This window comes from Neovison vison, chromosome 7 (assembly GCF_020171115.1).
Source record: "Neovison vison isolate M4711 chromosome 7, ASM_NN_V1, whole genome shotgun sequence".
In the NCBI taxonomy this organism is placed as follows: Eukaryota; Metazoa; Chordata; class Mammalia; order Carnivora; family Mustelidae; genus Neogale; species Neogale vison.
In genome coordinates this window covers 4,237,018-4,253,638 of record NC_058097.1, presented here as the reverse complement: position 1 = coordinate 4,253,638, position 16,621 = coordinate 4,237,018, and the positions used below count along the sequence as shown (strand labels likewise).

At 55.0% G+C, this 16,621-nt stretch overlaps 1 protein-coding gene across 1 annotated transcript; it reads right to left on the bottom strand.

The window, feature by feature from the left end:
• Positions 1-398: 398 nt before the first annotated feature.
• On the bottom strand, positions 399-13,882 carry KCNG4 (potassium voltage-gated channel modifier subfamily G member 4). The gene is made up of 3 exons (XM_044255634.1): positions 13,631-13,882; positions 11,012-11,774; positions 399-1,656 (listed from the first exon to the last, which is right to left on the bottom strand). Exons 1-3 carry the CDS (start codon positions 13,828-13,830, stop codon positions 886-888), a joined length of 1,734 nt encoding a protein of 577 aa, XP_044111569.1. The 5' UTR covers positions 13,831-13,882; the 3' UTR covers positions 399-885.
• Between the last annotated feature and the right edge of the window lie 2,739 nt (positions 13,883-16,621).

Sequence of the window (16,621 nt, the reverse complement as noted above, 5' to 3'; positions counted from 1 at the left end):
CCCAAGGCCGCCCCCATGTCGGCATTGAAGCTCTCCTGCATCCGAGGTGGCTTAGCTGAGGGCGGAAAGCCAAGGTCTCAGCAGGGCTGGAGGAGCCAGCCGCAGGAACGGTTCTCTCAAGGGCCGATGCAGTGCCCTGCAAGGGTTAGCCTCAGTCAAGGCTAAGAACTGGATAACTGGAGAATGTTTCCTACCAAGAGTCCAGTTGGCTAAGGAGGGCCGGCTGTGCTGGCAAGGAGCAATCCTGCCCAGGTCCCAGCCCCACTAGGAGGAATGGGCACTGGCTCCCAATGTGGGGTTTAACACAGAGGCCAGTTCTGCCTTCTTGGCTGAGAGCTTCCAGAGCTAGGGCGGAGGGAACGGCATTAGGAAAATGCCACTGGCCGTGGGGAGTGGAAAGAGGACATACTGATCCCTGTTGGAACCTATGATACGGGGTTGGGTGGGGAGATCTGATTAGAAGGGTTTGCAGGGACTCACCCCTCCAGCTCCTGGTGATAGGGTGGCCCTGGAAAGAGAGGCTTGGGGAGGAATGGAGCTCTGTAGGCTCAGTTCTATGGGTGTCTGGAACCCAGCCTGGGGTATGGGAGACCTCAGGCGAGGAAGAAGAGGGGAGGACGGCTGAGCTAACAGAAAGAGTGGATGTGCCGGGTGATGGGCACAGAGAGAGGAAAAAGCAAGGAGCCTCAGTGAGATCAGCAGGAACTGTGATGGCCAGTGGGGTCAAGAATCCCAACAAGCAAACACCCGTGGCTTTGAGCCCCTCCTAGCTTGGGGAGCCCCCCCTGGGGCCCTAGAAACATCCCAGCGGGTGGTCTACACCGTGGCGTTCTCCACCCCCGTGGTGATTTGCGCGGTCCTGCCCTTTTCACCACGGGTTTAGAGTTAAACGTATTTGGCAGGCAAGGCCGGTCCCTCGGGGGTCGGGTCGTCCACGTCACTGAGAAGCTCGTGTTCGCTGGCGGAGGCGGCCGCTTGCAGGTGGCGGAGGCGCGCGCGGAGCCGCTCCTGCTCCTTCTTGAGCTCCAGGTAGGAGTGCGAGAAGGTGTGGAAGATGGACGTGGCCGGGAAGGCCATGATGAGGATCCCGCTCAGGATGCTGCTGAGGGCCACCATCTGGCCCGGCACGCTGCGCGGGACCATGTCCCCGTAGCCCACCGTCGTCATGGAGATGACGGCCCACCAGTAGGAGGCCGGGATGCTGGTGAACTCCAGGACCCGGCCGGACTCGTTCTCCGCCACGTAGACCAGCGGGGAGAAGAGGGTCACGGCCACGCAGAGGAAGAGGAGGAGGAGGCCGAACTCGCGCGTGCAGCGGCGCACGGTGAGGCCCAGCGTCTGCAGCCCCAGAGAGTGGCGCGCCAGCCGCATGACGTAGAGGATGCGCAGGGCCCGCAGCACGCGGAGCGCCAGCCCCACCTTCTCCAGGTACGAGCCCCCGCCGGGCCGCTCGCCGTCCTCCCGGGGCTCGCCGGACACGGCCAGCGACACGTAGTACGGGGAGATGGCCAGGATGTCGATGATGTTCAGGGGCCCCTGGAAGAACTGGCACTTGTCCCGGGCCTGCACGAAGCGCAGACAGAACTCCAGGGAGAACCAGGCCACGCAGACCGTCTCCACGATGAAAATGTAGTAGCACTTCTGCGAGCACTCACCCTGCGGAGGCGACAAGAGGCAGGAGAGTGGTGGGCAGCAGCGCTGGGTAAGGGGGGGAGTAGCCACGCCCAGAAGCCACTCCCGGGGTCCCTAGTGATATTGACATCACACTTTAATATCCATCTGTATCAATATGGATTCCATTATCTATTCTATATATACTACATGGTCTTTCTCTATATTTGTATGTTATCTATTATCTATGTATTGCGATTGAGCTCTGTGTGCCACAGACTCTCATATGTCCACCCAAATCCCCTTCTTTTTTTTTTTAAGATTTTATTTATTTGACAGAGAGAGATCACAAGTAGGCAGAGAGGCAGGCAGAGAGAGAGAGGAGGAAGCAGGCTCCCCGCTGAGCAGAGAGCCCGATGCGGGACTCGATCCCAGGACCCTGAGATCATGACCTGAGCCAAAGGCAGCGGCTTAACCCACTGAGCCACCCAGGCTCCCCCAAATCCCCTTCTTATAGAGCTCTCGAGTTATGGCCCGTCAGCTCAGCCAGGGACCACTCTTTCCAGTCTCCATGGCAGTGAGGTGTGTAGCCAAATAACTAAGAACCCACCCACAAAATGTGAACAGAAGCGCTGTGTTCTACATCCCGTTCCTGGACTTGGGAAGTTGGCATGAGTTCTACACTTGCTTCTTCAGTGTCTGCTTGGACAACCCCCATGACCCAGCACCCCAGCTTAGAACCTACAGACTGGACCAACGCCCCACGGGAGAATGGAGCGGGAAGGTGGAAACGATCCTGGGTCTCAGGTGAGAGCTGCCAACTCAACTTGATCCCTCTTTGCAAGAGAAATCAACATCTGTTTTTTTTTTTGTTGTTGTTGTTGTTGTTGGTTTTTATTTGGGGTGCGGGGGCAGAAAGAGGAGAGAGAGAATCTCAAGCAGACTCCATGTCCAATGCAGAGTCCGAAACAGGGTTCCATCTCACACCCCTGAGATCACAACCTGAGCTGAAGTCAAGAGTGGGTGAGCCATTCTATCTTGGGGCCTCTTTGTTACAGCAGCCAACCTTCGCCTTCACTAATATAAACCCCTTTTGTGTAGTTCCTGCTTGCGGTCACTTACACCTCCCAGTGATGCTGTGAGCAGGCAGTGTGACCCCATTTCGTGCCCAGGACATCATTCCCAGAGGTAAAATGACTTCCCTGAGTTCACATACAGAGCTGATGGTCTCTTAGCCACTCTATGCTATTTTGTAACTTTGTAACTTCCTTCCTGCCCTCCTTCACTCATTCATCCAACAATAAAGCATGGAGGGCTCACCTGTGCCGGGCTCCTAGGGTCTGGGGGAAAAGTAATAGAGAAGCAAATGTCCTTTCTGGGAGCGTGGGGGCTGGTAAGGCAGAGAGGGCTCCCAGATCCCTGGGACAGCCCTGTGATGGGTGACCACACTTGCTCATACAGGGTCTGTTTCCCTCCAGGGACCACAGCTAGATGAGGGCTGCTGTGGATTCTCTGTTGACGTCGTTCATGCTCTGTGCCTGGCTCCCAACAGAAAATTCCACTAGCCCCTGTGCCCCTCAGTGGTCCTTGAACCCAAAGCATCAGACTCTCCTGAGATCTTCTAAGAAACACAGAATCTTGGGCCCTACCCCATCCCTAAGGAACCAGAATTTGGATCTTAACAAGACTCCCTAGTGATTCAAGTGCACACTGAATTTGAGAAGCTCTGGTCTAGTGCAGTAGTTCTCAGCTTTGGCTGCACATTAGAATCATCTGGGGGCTTTGAAAAAACCCCAGTATCTGGGCCAGGACCTCAGAATTCTAATTTAGTTGATCAAGGTTTGAATGTGAGCAGTAGAATTTTCCAGAAGTACCGTAGATGATGGTTCTAATCCAAAGCCAGGGTTGAGAACTTGACTCCAAATATAACACACACACACACACACACACACACACACACACGATGGATGAGTGAATGAATGACCAAAGCCAGTTTCCTGATGGAAATGCAAGATGTTGACAACTGCCGCTTTCTTTGGATTAAAAACCTCTGAAGTGGAAAAAGAAATTATTTCCAGTGCCTGGGCCCACAGGAATATTGAACTAAAATGAAATGCTCTTTATGTCTGGCCGCTGGAGGAAGAGAAACAGGTGTTCGACCCCCATATCAATGTGCCTGTCTGTGTCTGTGACTCGGCTTCAAATCCCACACTTCCACTTACTCTGCAGACTCACCCACTGGTTACAGACAGAGCCTGACTGGTCAGGATAAGGGTGACAATACCCTTCTCTTGCTGGATTTTACAGGAAGGGGAGGAACTTCTGCAACACACGAGAGCTCTTTGCCACGGCCACATGGGGTTTTGGTTCAGCATCTGGAAGTGCTCAGGAATTTTGGACCCTGACTTCCCACTCCTGCTGTACCCTTGCTGTGTGACCTGGCAGCAGTCAATTTCCCTCTCTGTGCTTCAGTTTCTAATGAAGAGGTATTTCTATTAGGTATTTCTAATACAGAACCGGTATTTCTCAAAGCTGATTCAGTACACCCCGCATAGAATCTCCCAGAGGGCTTGTTACAAATGCAGAGCCTTGGGTTCTCATCACAAAATCCAAGGAATCTGCATTTTGGCAAGCCTTCTGGCGGGCTCCGAGGCACCTGGAGGTTTTTCAGACTCTGGACCAGACTGTCCCTACTAGGCCACTCTTGTCACTGACATTCTGGGAGTTTCCCCCTTGGCTTAAGGATTCCCGGTAGCCTGGGAATAACCTTTGGAGACCAGTGACCCAGTAGCTCAAGAAGGTGACTTCTGCGAGGTAGGGAGGGCTCTGCGGGTCCTCCCTCTGCCTCCGGGCGGGGATTTGGCTATTCAAGGCATGCACGACCCACGACCCACGATCCATGTCCCTCCTGCCTGGCCTGCCGGCCACCTCCCAGCACTGCTGCAGTCCCTCTCCCGCATCACCACCACCACCACTTGCTCAAATCCTGCAGCCACGCTCCCAGCGCTGGTCCTCCCAGAGATGCCCCGTTCGTGGCCGGGATGGATGAGGCCCCAGCCCAGGAAAGAATTCCCAGGCCAGCCATGGTTGGAGGAGAAGAGGAGGGAAATTAAAAACAGACGCTCCTGGTGGTATTTTGTCGGCAGGGTGAATAACTAATTCTGGTTTGCCCACAGCTTTCCTGCTTTGAGCACAGAAAGTAAAGTCCCAGTCACCAGAGCCCCTCGGTCCTGTGCAAACAGGGACCGGTGTCACCCCTCCTGGTAGGTCTTGTCCCGGCAGAAAGAGGTCTGCTCTGACGCCTTCATACGCAGCGAAGGATGCCAGTCAGGTCCACCAGGACCAGAGGGTGAGCAACGCCACACCGTGGGGCTTCCACATGGCACGCGGGGCCACGACAGCCCGACACAGGAGATGTGCTCTGTGTTTCCATCTATGTGACATTCGAGATGGTGGACCAAATCACCGTCGCAGTGGCCACCTCTGGGTGGGGTAGGGCTCCGCCATGAAGGAACATGAGAGAGCTTTTCTGGGGGAATGGGAGTTTCCTACATTAAACAAGGGTGTGGGTGACGCGGGTGCCTAAGTGGTTCCGCTGTTCCAGTTAAGATCTGTGCATTTCATTGTGTGTACATTTCCCCTGTCGCACTGTAAAATGAAACAGAACTGAACGACAGTAATAATAAGTGATCGGGGTGGGGAGGGAGTCGGGTGAGCAAGAACAAGAGTGACTCATTGTGGAAACGGAGTCATGGGTCCTCGGAAGTTCAACACTATTCCATGCACTTTGTGAATGCCCAGCATTTTCCACCATGAAAAGTTAAAAAAAAAATGAATCAGGGTCAGAAATCAAAGGACAACCAGTTGCCACTCCGCACTCCCCGGGAAGGCTGCGCGTGTAAAGACAGAAAGTCATAAGCGTCGGTGATCTCCACCGTTCTGGCGGGAATGGAAATGGCGCAGCTGCTGCGGAAAACAGGTTGGTGGTTCCCCCCAAACTGAACATGTGTTGGGCCGCCTGGGTGGCGTGGTCGGTGAAGTGCCCGACTCTGGGTTTCAGCTTCAGGTCATGGTCTTGGCATGGAGTCTGCATATGACTCTCTTGCCCTCTCTCTCTCTGACCACCCCCCCCCCGATAAAATAAATCTTTAAAAAATATTTTTTTAAGTCAAACACATGTTGGCCATATGACCTAATGATTCTACACTTGGGTATATACCAGGAGGAAAGATCCATCCACCCAAAAACTTGTCCGTGAATGTCCACAGCTGCGTCATTCCCAGCAGCCAAAGGCAGGATCAACGGAAATCCCCATCAACTGATGAATGAATGACCAAAATGAGCTCTATCTACATGATGGGATATTACTCAGCCCTAAAAAGGAAGGACTGACACGTGCTAGAGCCTGGGTGAGCCTTGACAACCTTCTGCTCCACGAAGGAAGCCAGACCCCAAAAGCCAGATGCCGCGTGGTTCCATTTATAGGGAATGCCCAGAGAAGGCAACCCGTGGGGACAGAAGTACGTGGGTGGTTTCAGGGGCTGGGAGGATGGGGGAGAAGGGGGAGCACCTAGAAGTGGGAGCAGGGTTGCTTTGTAGGAGGATGAAAATGCTCTGGGACAGAAGTGATGGTCGCACAAATGTGCACTAAAACCATGGATGTGGGCACTTTAAAAGGGTGCCTGTTAGGATGTGAATTATACCTTAATAAGAAGCCAGGGCCCATGGGGCACCTGGGTGGCTCAGTGGGTTAAGCCGCTGCCTTCGGCTCAGGTCATGATCTCAGGGTCCTGGGATCGAGTCCCACATCGGGCTCTCTGCTCAGCAGGGAGCCTGCTTCCCTCCCTCTCTCTCTCTGCCTGCCTCTCTGCCTACTTGTGATCTCTGTCTGTCAAATAAATAAAATCTTAAAAAAAAAAAACAGGGCCCAAGCCCGAGTTGACCAGGTTGGCTGGGTGAGGCACTGAGGGGTCCCACAACTTTGTCCCAACCAGGGCTTTCCGAGGGCAAGGCCACTGGCCCTGGGGGCCCATATGGGCAGCTGTCCTGTGGATGCTACAGGGACAAGAAGGGCCAGTTCCGGAAACACCATCTGGGAGAGACGTGGGGCCAGGGTCTTGACCGTGGAGCTTTTCTCACACCCCAGGACCTTGGAAATGGGGCCCAAATTGGCCACTTCCCACGTCCTGGTAGCTCAGTGCTGGTCTCCAACCACTCAGCAGCTTCTCTTTTCTGCCTGTGAATTCATGCCCAGAGAGGGACGGAGAGGTCAAGAGAGACAGAGCAGGTGTTCAATCCAAGTGGCCTCTGGTCCAGGGCTGCCTCCTGGCCCTGCTGACTCATTCCTCTTCCCGGCTTCTCCTTTCCCCCAGGAGCCGGGCGTCTCTGCCCTCTCTCCCCTCCGTTCTGCCCCTTCCTGGCCCTCTCTATCCTCTCCCTCCCAGCTGCCCCACTCCCCAGCCCTGGGACACAGAGGCTCTGGAAGTGTAGGCAGGAGGGGTTGGGCACGGAGACGGGGAAGCATGACGAAGCAGGAAGAACAGGGGAACTACCGTGCGTCAAGAAAAGTGGGTCCTGTCCAGGAGACGGGGATTACTTCCTGCTGGCCCGCATATAGGGAGTCTAAGCTGCAAGGCGGAAAAAAAAAAACCCAAACCAACCAGGTTAAGAAGAATTCCCTAGAACAATCATCAAATGTCACTGAACACAGGGAAGCTCCCGGGAGCCCGACAGCTCTTTATGGAGCTGATTCAAGATCCAAGAAAGGGGCAGGGGAGGACAGGCTGGCTCTAGTGTGAGGCTTTTCCTGAAACTGTACCCCCCAAGGGTGGCAGGCCGTACCCACACAAGGAGGGCCTTGCTCCCGCAAGGGGCCCACTAGTTCCACCTGATCTTTAAAAAATCTGCCTGTGCCTCCCTTCCCTGGGGCCTTCGTGAGATGCTGAAACCACAGACAGACAGGAGGGAAAATGCTTTGCGCAGCTGTAATCAGTGTGCATCTCCCACAGCGGGGTCCCCAAACGGCCCTGGCAAACCTCTGGGGCAGGACTAGAATCTAAAGTGGCGGAGGAAGGAGTGGAGGCTGAGCCGGCGGGTGGAGAGCGGTTCCGTCCCGGCCCCCGCGGGGTCTCTGGCGCAGAGGAGGCCCTTGGAAAAGGTTTGCTGAACGCAGGAATGAATGAATGAAGAACGAAACAGAGACGACCCCTGAGCCACTGGCTGCCCGCCCTGCCGCTGCCGTCTGGGTCCCACGGAGCCAGGAGAGGCTGATGAGCAAAGCAGGCGAGCAGGCGGAGGGGTTGCAGGGGCGTGAGCGGAGGCCCTAAGGGTGTGTGAACGCGGCCGGTGATGGCTTCCTGCTGGCAGGAGCACGCTGGGTGGGAATCTTGGGTCCTCAGCACCAGCTTCTGAGTAAGGTGAGGAAAGGAGGCCCAGAGCAAGAGAGGGGCTCATCGGAGGGCAGAGGGTGGAGGGCGGAGCCACGGAGAGGCCGTGCTGGGATTTGAACTCTGCCCTAGGGAGCTAGAGATTTTGAGGTCCTGGGGAGGAGCAGAGACGGAGGGAGAGGTCAAGAGAGACAGAGCAGGTGTTCAATTCAAGCGGCAGTGACCGTCGGACTCCCCCAGAGCGAGGGGAGCGCCCTGACTGGCAGAGCTGCCCAGCCGGGCTGGGGAAAGGTGCTGGGAACGAGTGGCAGGGGTGAGGGTCATGACAGAGGACGCAGGCAGAGGAAAACGCGGGAACGGCAGCGCACAGCCCTGCAAGAGGGGATAAACATAATGGATGTTTGGAGACCGGGGACTATTACTGGGCCCTAAGAAGGACGGAGCCTGCACACACAACGCCGGGTGATGGAAGCCGGTCCCCCAAAAGCCCAGCACTGAAAGCTGGTGCTGTCCTAAGGAGTCAGGTTTTAGAACCGACTGGTACGTGAGTTCAAATCCAGGCTCTACCGCATAACTAACAGTGAGCTTCGGAAAGGGATAAAACTTGGCCGATCCTCAGTTTCCTCGCCTGTAAAATGGGGGCAGTAGTAGTACCCATTTCCCAAGCTGTTGCAAGGACTAAGTCCATCGGTCAAATGTCAGCCTCGTGAAGGGCACGTAATAAGCATCAGTTCTTTCTTCCCTTGGGGGACAAGCTCTTCCGAGGAAACCAGAAAAGGCTGGAAGCACCTGGCAGGTGCTTAAGCATTTGGCACGGTCCTTATTGTCCACACCACCTCCCCCCTCCCCCGTTTTACTTTACCAACCTCCAGTGCAGACCCTTCTCCCCAAGTGCCAAGTTTACTGCATGGGAGGTCGCTAGAAGAAGGTAGGAGAATAAAACCAAAGGAAACCTGCCTCTTCCACCCAGCACGGCACTGTGTCTGATGGAGGAGGTCTGTGGGTCCCAGCCCTGGCATGTCTGTCCACCCACGCAGCATTAATTCATCTGAGCAGATGCTGCTGGGCCCTCCAGGCTGACATGGCTCCCAGGTCTCCTGGCTGGGCCTGCCCCCAGAAGCATCTGGCCAGCTGAACATCCCTGAGGGCAAATACGAATTATCGGACACGCTCTTGGTGCTAGAGAGAACATGGTCTTTTTATGTAAATGGAAGGCACAGTTTTGAAAAAACAAAGACCGCCTCCCCAGCCTCCTGCTTCTCTAAATTACCATCTCAACAGGGAAACACGATTTTTTGGAGGGCAGCACCTCGCAGCCTCTCTCCAGGCAGCAAGCTCACATGGAGGTGGTTTCCGCAAGGTGAAAACAGAGACATGTATCCTGGGGGTGGGCATCAGCCCCTTTTATCCCAGGAGAAAACGGCAGCCCGGCTCCTGGGCTCAAACTTGGGGCTGCTGGTCCTGCCGGCCTCCTGGTGACCTCTGATTTGATCTCCTGAGTTACCCACCAACCAAGCCTGGGTTTAGACCTTGGTTAATCTGCAAAGCATTAGGTTTTGAGAAGACCTTGTCCCTCTGCACAGTCTAAATCCTGGCTTCCGGGAAATCCCTGAGGTACAGGTTTATGGAAATTGAGGGGTCCTTTCCCAGCAGCTCGGATCAAGGGCACCCTTCTGGGGGCGGGGGACGGAAGCTATTTATTTGGTCCTAATTTTTTACTGTAGTGACCAAGTGTAAATATTTCTGCGAACAAGACTCTTAAATCACATGATTCGGTGCTAAAGGATAAAACAATGTCTCTGTTTGGAGCTACAGCCCTCCCCCTTGGGGAAAAATTGCTTTTTGAAAGTGGAAAGCTTTTGCTGGGTTTGCTTTAGGACAAAACATTTATAGGTTGCATGAGATACATTTTATTCACTAAATATTTATTGAGAGGCTAGCCTATGTAAGGGGTAGGTTCTCCATCTAAGTCCTTTCTTTCTGGAAAGTTCTCTGATACTACCATATTGCCCTGGGATATACCTTTAAGGGAAGGGAACTTCTGTGGGTTGACAACGATTATGGGCCATATGCAGGATTTATTATTTTATATATGTGTTCTCTTTATCAGCTCCTTCCATCTGCCACATTGTAAATTCCATAATTAGGGTAATGGAGAGCTATGGAAGAATGTAGAGCAGGACAGGAGCAACAGTTTCAATCAGGAAACAAATCCAGTTCTCAGTTCAAAGCTCTCCAGCAACGTCCCAATGAAATGTTAAGCTCTTATCTCATTTCTCAGACTCCCTGGCCCTTGGGGGTCTCCCACAACTTCCTGGAAAAAGAGTGCAGGAGTAGGCAAGAACACCTTTCTGCTGTTGCCTCCTGGGGCAATCACTTAGAAGTTAACTCTTCTCCGAGTTCCCCATGCAGTGAGACTGACTGGGGGGCTCAGGAACCAAGCAACCAGCAAGAATCTTGGCCTTCGTCTGTATTCTTGCTCTCTAACTCCAAGAAAGCTGAAGTCCCCCTGCCCCGCTTTCTCCAACTGAACATGGAGCCAGGATGCCCATGAGAAGTTTGGCTCAAGAAGGCAGGGATTTGGGCCAGGAACAGGGCATGGCACAGAGTAGCTGCTCAATAAACACAAAATGAGTGCACCCCGTGTGTGAACCCTCACCTGATGTTACCCATCTTACCGAGGAAGAAACAGGTTCAGAGAGGTGAAGCAGTTTGCCTGCGGGCACAGAGTTGGGAGCGGCCCACAAGACCAGGCAGGGGTAGTTTTGTGAATACCAAGTCCACTAAAGGCAGAGCCACTTCATGACTTTTGTGGGCCCCAAGGCCTTCCCCCCCAATTCCCACCAAAAAAATTAAAATTAAAAATGTTCACAACTGCACCGACCTAAAAATGCATCCAATGCTTGCCGAACAACAATCTCTTTCTCTGTTTAGAAGATACTTAGAAGTTTACACGGGCCCTAAGTCTCGGGGGCCCGGGGTGGGCGTGGGGGGCGCGGTCAGGGGCCACTCACCTTGTCCTCCTCCGCCCTCAGCTCGGGCATGGTGCTGACGCACAGGCTGACCGCGGTGGTGGCCACGAAGAGGATGGACAGACAAGCGAAGACCTTGCCCGGGAGCCCCGAGCGCGGGTTTTCCACCATCTCGCGCAGCCAGTGCATGAAGACCCCCCAGCGCGAGGGGTCCCCCGCGGGGCGCCGCGCCTCCCGCCGCAGGTGCAGCGTCTCCTGCTGCCGCAGCTCGGCCAGCTCCTCCAGCCGGCGCAGCAGCTCGCGCAGGCAGCACTTCTCCAGGCGCGCCTCCTCGATGCCCCAGTAGGCCAGCTCCTCCCGGAACGACAGCACGCACGTCTCCCGCAGCAGCGCCAGCCTGCCGGCCGCCAGGAAGCTCACGATCATGCCGAAGGCGCTGGGGCTGCGGTCGAAGAAGAACTCCTGGTTGTCCTCGTCGTAGTCGTCGCAGAGCTGCGCGATCTCCTCGTGGCTGCGGCACAGCCGGAGCCTGCTCAGGCGGCTCAGCGGGAACTCGTCCAGGGTGCTCCAGGGGAGCACGTACCGCCTGCCCCCGACGTTGACCAGGATCTCCTTCTTCAGGTCGGCGGCCGGGGACGCGTCCAGGGCGCCCACCCTGCGCGCCCTCCGGTAGTACAGCCCCTTGGCGGCGGGCCGCGGCAGGCGGCTGGGCAGGAGCGGGCTCAGGGGGCTGCAGGAGCCCCGGCGCAGGTGTCCGGGAGGCAGGCCCCTGGCTCGGAAGGGCGTGGGCATCGCCGGAGATGGCCTGCACCCGGGGGAGGGAGGGAGGCAAGACAACGGAGACAAATCAGCCTCCCACGGGCGTCCTTGACAGCACGCTGCTAATGCATCTTTCCTTTTTCCCATCTTCCACCCAACTCAGACTTCCTGAGCACCCATTAGGCACCCGGTGTCTACCTGTGACCGGAAGGAGATGACAGCATCCCTTCCCTGGTCGGAGCTGTGCCACTCCCAGGCTCTGTGGGAGCTTAACTCTGTGGCTTAATCTCTCTGATCTCAGCTTCATTCATGCCAAGGACAAGACTTGTACCACTCTTAGAAGGTGCAGTTGGTAAAGGAGAGCTTACTCGTGACAGAGTTTCTTGGGTTCCCGGCCAGGTTCTGATCCCTTAGGGACGGTTGGCACAGGTGGGCCACTCAGCCCCTCCAAGCCCTTTGCCTCATCCGTCCAAGGGCTGGGGTCGTCTGACGACCCACCTCACTGGGCACGGGGAGGGTTACGTGTGGTAACACACAGGAAGCGTTTATTCAGAACACTTCTAGATGCTTCTGAGGTGCCAGGCACCGATCCACATGCTGCCTGCATACTAACTCACCCCAGCACCTCCACAAGGAACCAGTAGCACCCCCATTACACAGATGAGGAAACGGAGGCCCAGAGAGGTTAAGTAACAGAGAATGTGACAGTGTTTGGCACAGCTCTGCCTCTCAGGAGCAGCTCCACAGTGATCTTTTCTTTTTTTTTTCTCTTTTTAAAAGATTTTATTTATTTATTTGACAGAGATCACAAGTAGGCAGAGAGGCAGGCAGAGAGAGAGGGGGAAGCAGGCTCCTTGCTGAGCAGAGAGCCCGATGTGGGGCTTGATTGCAGGACCCTAAGATCATGACCTGAGCCAAAGGCAGAGGCTTAACCCACTGAGCCCCCCAGGCTCCCCACCACAGTGATCGTGTTTCCTTCCTCCTTTGGAGGACATGGCTCCATGTTCCAGGGCGCTTGCCTCAGCCACCCTTGTTGTGTAACCTCAAGCCAGTGACTGCCCCTCTCTGGGCCTCGGTCTTGTTATCTGCACCGTGAAGGGGCCTCTAATGCTCTCTCCACTTCAGAACTATTTGAGGCCCTTGACTGTGGATACGAGGTTTAGATCGAGCCCATGCATTTAAAAAACCATCTCCCCAGCCTTGTCCTCCTGGGCACCCTGCAACCTCATCACCCTGCATCCACTTCCTACACTCTTCATTCCAGCCAGAGCTGTTTCCAAGGCATCTATAACCTTACATGCCGATCGGCACTCCGATCCAGGGAGGAACTCAGCCGCTGAATGGAAATCAAAGTTCTTCTCGATTCCAGCCCGCTGGATTCCGGCAGGCAGCGAGGAGTTGAATCACAGCCCATGCGTTTCACACTTGCTCACCACACAGTGTTACTCCGCATATGCATTCCTTCCTTTACAACGTATGGCCAGAGGAAGAGGAACCGCCTGCAGAGCAAACACTCTTCTGAAATCTGGGGAGACCCTCCTGAGTGTTCTCACCTTCCGAGAGCAAACCCCCCAGACCCAGGGAGCTGAAGTGACTCCTCCAAGGTCACACGGCAAATCTGAGTCTAACCCGGGACTCTGTCTCCCAGCCTGGGGCTCCTTCTAGAACGCCATTTCTCCCGCCCCCCACCCCCGCAAATCCTTCTGCCCTGTCTGCATTCACTGCACAAACCCAACTTTGTGATCCACTGCCCCCCTCCAACGGCCGACACTCAAAGCTCTGCCCAGAGCTCTGGAAAGGTACTCGTTCAAAGCAACCCTTTGGACAAGCCTGTTCACAGCGGCCCGCAAGCCCCCAGCCTTGCAGCAAACTCGAACTTCTTCCCCCTGAAGTTTGACTCACCTTCCTGTCTCAGGGAGCCCTTTTCCAGGTGTTTCTCTGCCGGGCCGGGGGAGCCCGCGTCTCGATGGCCAGGGGAGAGATGGGCTCGCGGTGGAAATGCAGCAGAAGAAAAGAAAAATTCCAAACACGGCAGTTTCTGGCAGAGTTAGTTTCCAACCTCTCTTCCCTTGCCTCTTCCTGAAAGTACATTCATTCCGCATCTCTCTCCAGCAGCTGCAGAACAGCCCTGGGGCAGCGGGCTGGGGCTTTTACAAGGACCCGGAAGCCCCTGCTCCCCCGGAGAGGTGAGAGTCCGCGGGGTTCGTGCTGGGAGGGAGCCAGCCGGCTGGGCTCTGCGCTCAGAGCCCCACAGGGACAGCCGGCGGCGTGGTCCTGCAAGAGAGGCGGGGGCGGGGGTGGGGGGGAATGGGAATGGCTCAGAAATAATCTCTCCATCACCAGGCTGCTGGGAGCAGCAGCAGCCGCCCGGCTCTGCCAACTGCCTGGGAGGCGAGGAGAGCTGTCCTTCCCTCCCCTCCAAGGAGGAGCCTCCCTCCGAGGGAGCAGAGGGCAAGCTGGGACCTGGACGTCCGCAGCTACCTGTCCCCGTACCTTGGAAGCTCCCCGGGTGGGGGGTGCTGTTGATGGGAAGGTGCTCAGGGAAAGGTTGCCAGAGGAACTCTCCTGCTTCTCACCAGCCGGGGGATAGGCTCAGTCCGAGAAGCCCAGAAGCCAAGTGCGCTGGGTGGGAGCTCCAGAGGAGGAGGGGAGGGGTGAGTGTGGAGGCACACACCCCTGCGTCCCCTGCTCCCATGTGAATGGCTCTGTGACCTTGGGCAGGTCCCTTGGTGCCTCTGAGCCTCAGTTTCCTTGTTTGGAAAATGTATGGGAATGAGAAGTGTTCAGAGAGATCCTGTTTGGGTCCGGCTTCCCAGTTGGTGAAAAGGAAGAGGCGCCCTTTCGAGACCTGGGTCCTAGCCTCGGCTCTGCACCACCTTGCTGTGTGTCCTTGGTCAGTCCCTTCACCTCTCTGGGCCTCAGTTTTCTGACTGGTCAGATGAGGACCGTCATAGCTGTGTTGGTGCAGAGCAGTGTTCCCCTGTAGGTGCTCCATGTACCTCGGCTCTACTTAATTTTCTTAAGAGGTTCTGGGGCTTGGTCTCTTGGCTTCCGAAGGTGAGTTATCATCCGTTCCGTTTTTGCAGATGAGGCCTGGAGGTCCAGGCCAGAGGTTTGCTCAAGGTCACCTTGTTAGTTGGAATCTGCGCATGGCAGAGACTTTGAGCTCTGATGCCAGGGTTTGGCAGTGGAGATGGTCCAAGTGTGGGCCTTTCACAGCTACCTGGGGGGTGGCAGCAGCTGGTGGTCTCAGTGGGCTCTCCGTGGCCTGGGCCATGGGGATAAAGCCAGGCAGGAGCAGAGGGGCCAGAGAAAGACAGGTGGTCGAGGGTAGTAGCTTTCACATTGCATTGTGTGAACTCCAGGCGTTCTGCAGCAATGACTATGGGGACTGGGGTGAGGGAGACAAAGGGTAGGACACGGGGGAAAGACTCTCTTCTTCAATGTGGCCGCTCTTTCTGACTGGTTTCCCATAGTGAGTGTGTCTAAGTGTGATTCCCAAAATCCCTGGGCCCCCCATGGCCCAGTCTTCACACTCCGTCCATTCAGGGAGGCTCCCGGGCACCTGTTAGTGATAGACACGCTCTACGCCCTTCCCCTGACTCCCCAATTCTCTCGGACTCCAGGGCTGCCCCCATACTTCTCCTAAATCAGACTCCAAAATGATCTTTCTAGTTCATGCTGGTTTTTCCCCTCCTCTCTCAATTGATCTCACCTTAACCTCTGGCTTATTGCCCTCTCAGCTCTCTTTGCGTCTGGAGTGTGTGGGTTCCAATGAAGAATCTTTTTATTGGGGCGCCTGGGTAGCTCAGTGGGTTAAAGCCTCTGCCTTCGGCTCAGGTCATGATCCCAGGGTCCTGGGATTGAGCCCCACATCGGGCTCTCTGCTGAGTGGGGAGCCTGCTTCCCTTCCTTTCTCTCTGCTTGCCTCTCTGCCTACTTATGATCTCTGTCAAATAAATAAATAAAATCTTAAAAAAAAGAATCTTTTTATTGTATTATTATTATTATTATTATTTTAAAAGAGAGAGAGAGAGGGAGGAGAGGGAGCGAGAGAATCTTAAGCAGGCTCCATGCCCAATGCATTGTCAGACACGGGGCTCGATCACACAACCCTGAGATCATGACCTGAGCCAAAATCAAGAGTCGGATGCTTAACTGCCTGAGGCACCCAAGCGCCTCCAAATCAAGAACTTAACACTTCCCTCCTGGGTGAACTTCAGTAAGTTTCTTAACCTCTCTGTGCTTCAGTTCCCTCATCTTTGAAATGAAAATGGTAGCCCCCCCCCACTGATTTGTTGTGAGAACTGAACAAACGAATTTTCACAAGAGTGCCTAGCATGAAGGAAATCTCGTTTAAGCTCTTGCTGTTATTATGAGTATTAAGTTATGTCCATGTCACACAAGAAAGATTTTGTTTGAAGACAGGAGTTTGAAAAAAACTGATGTTAAATAGGATTTTTTGTTTGTTTGTTTTTAAAGAAAAATGGAGGCGGATTGATTCAGTATAAGTCCCTGAAGTCTCCTAGGGAGGACAAGGGGATAATTGTCTGAGCTTTCATGGCCAGTCCATGGCATAGCCAGGCTCAGTTAGGACTCACAGTCCAGTGCTCCTCCACAGCCCCAGTGCCGTCTCTCAGGGCTGTCGCTTTGCTGGGGCTAGAGGACCTTTGACTTTAGCCTGATATCCAAGCCCACCAGCCCCAGCCTCCAGAGCACTTGTGGAGTCCTTCCCTGTGGCTTGGTCAATTTCTAATCACCTTCTAACTTAATGCCACTGCCTTCTCCCCGCCTTGTTCCTCCCTTCTGGGGAATAGGGGAGGTAGGCTGGCCCTGGCCTTTCCAGCATCCTCCAGCTTTTGGATACAGGACAGCCTCTGGCAGCACATCCTC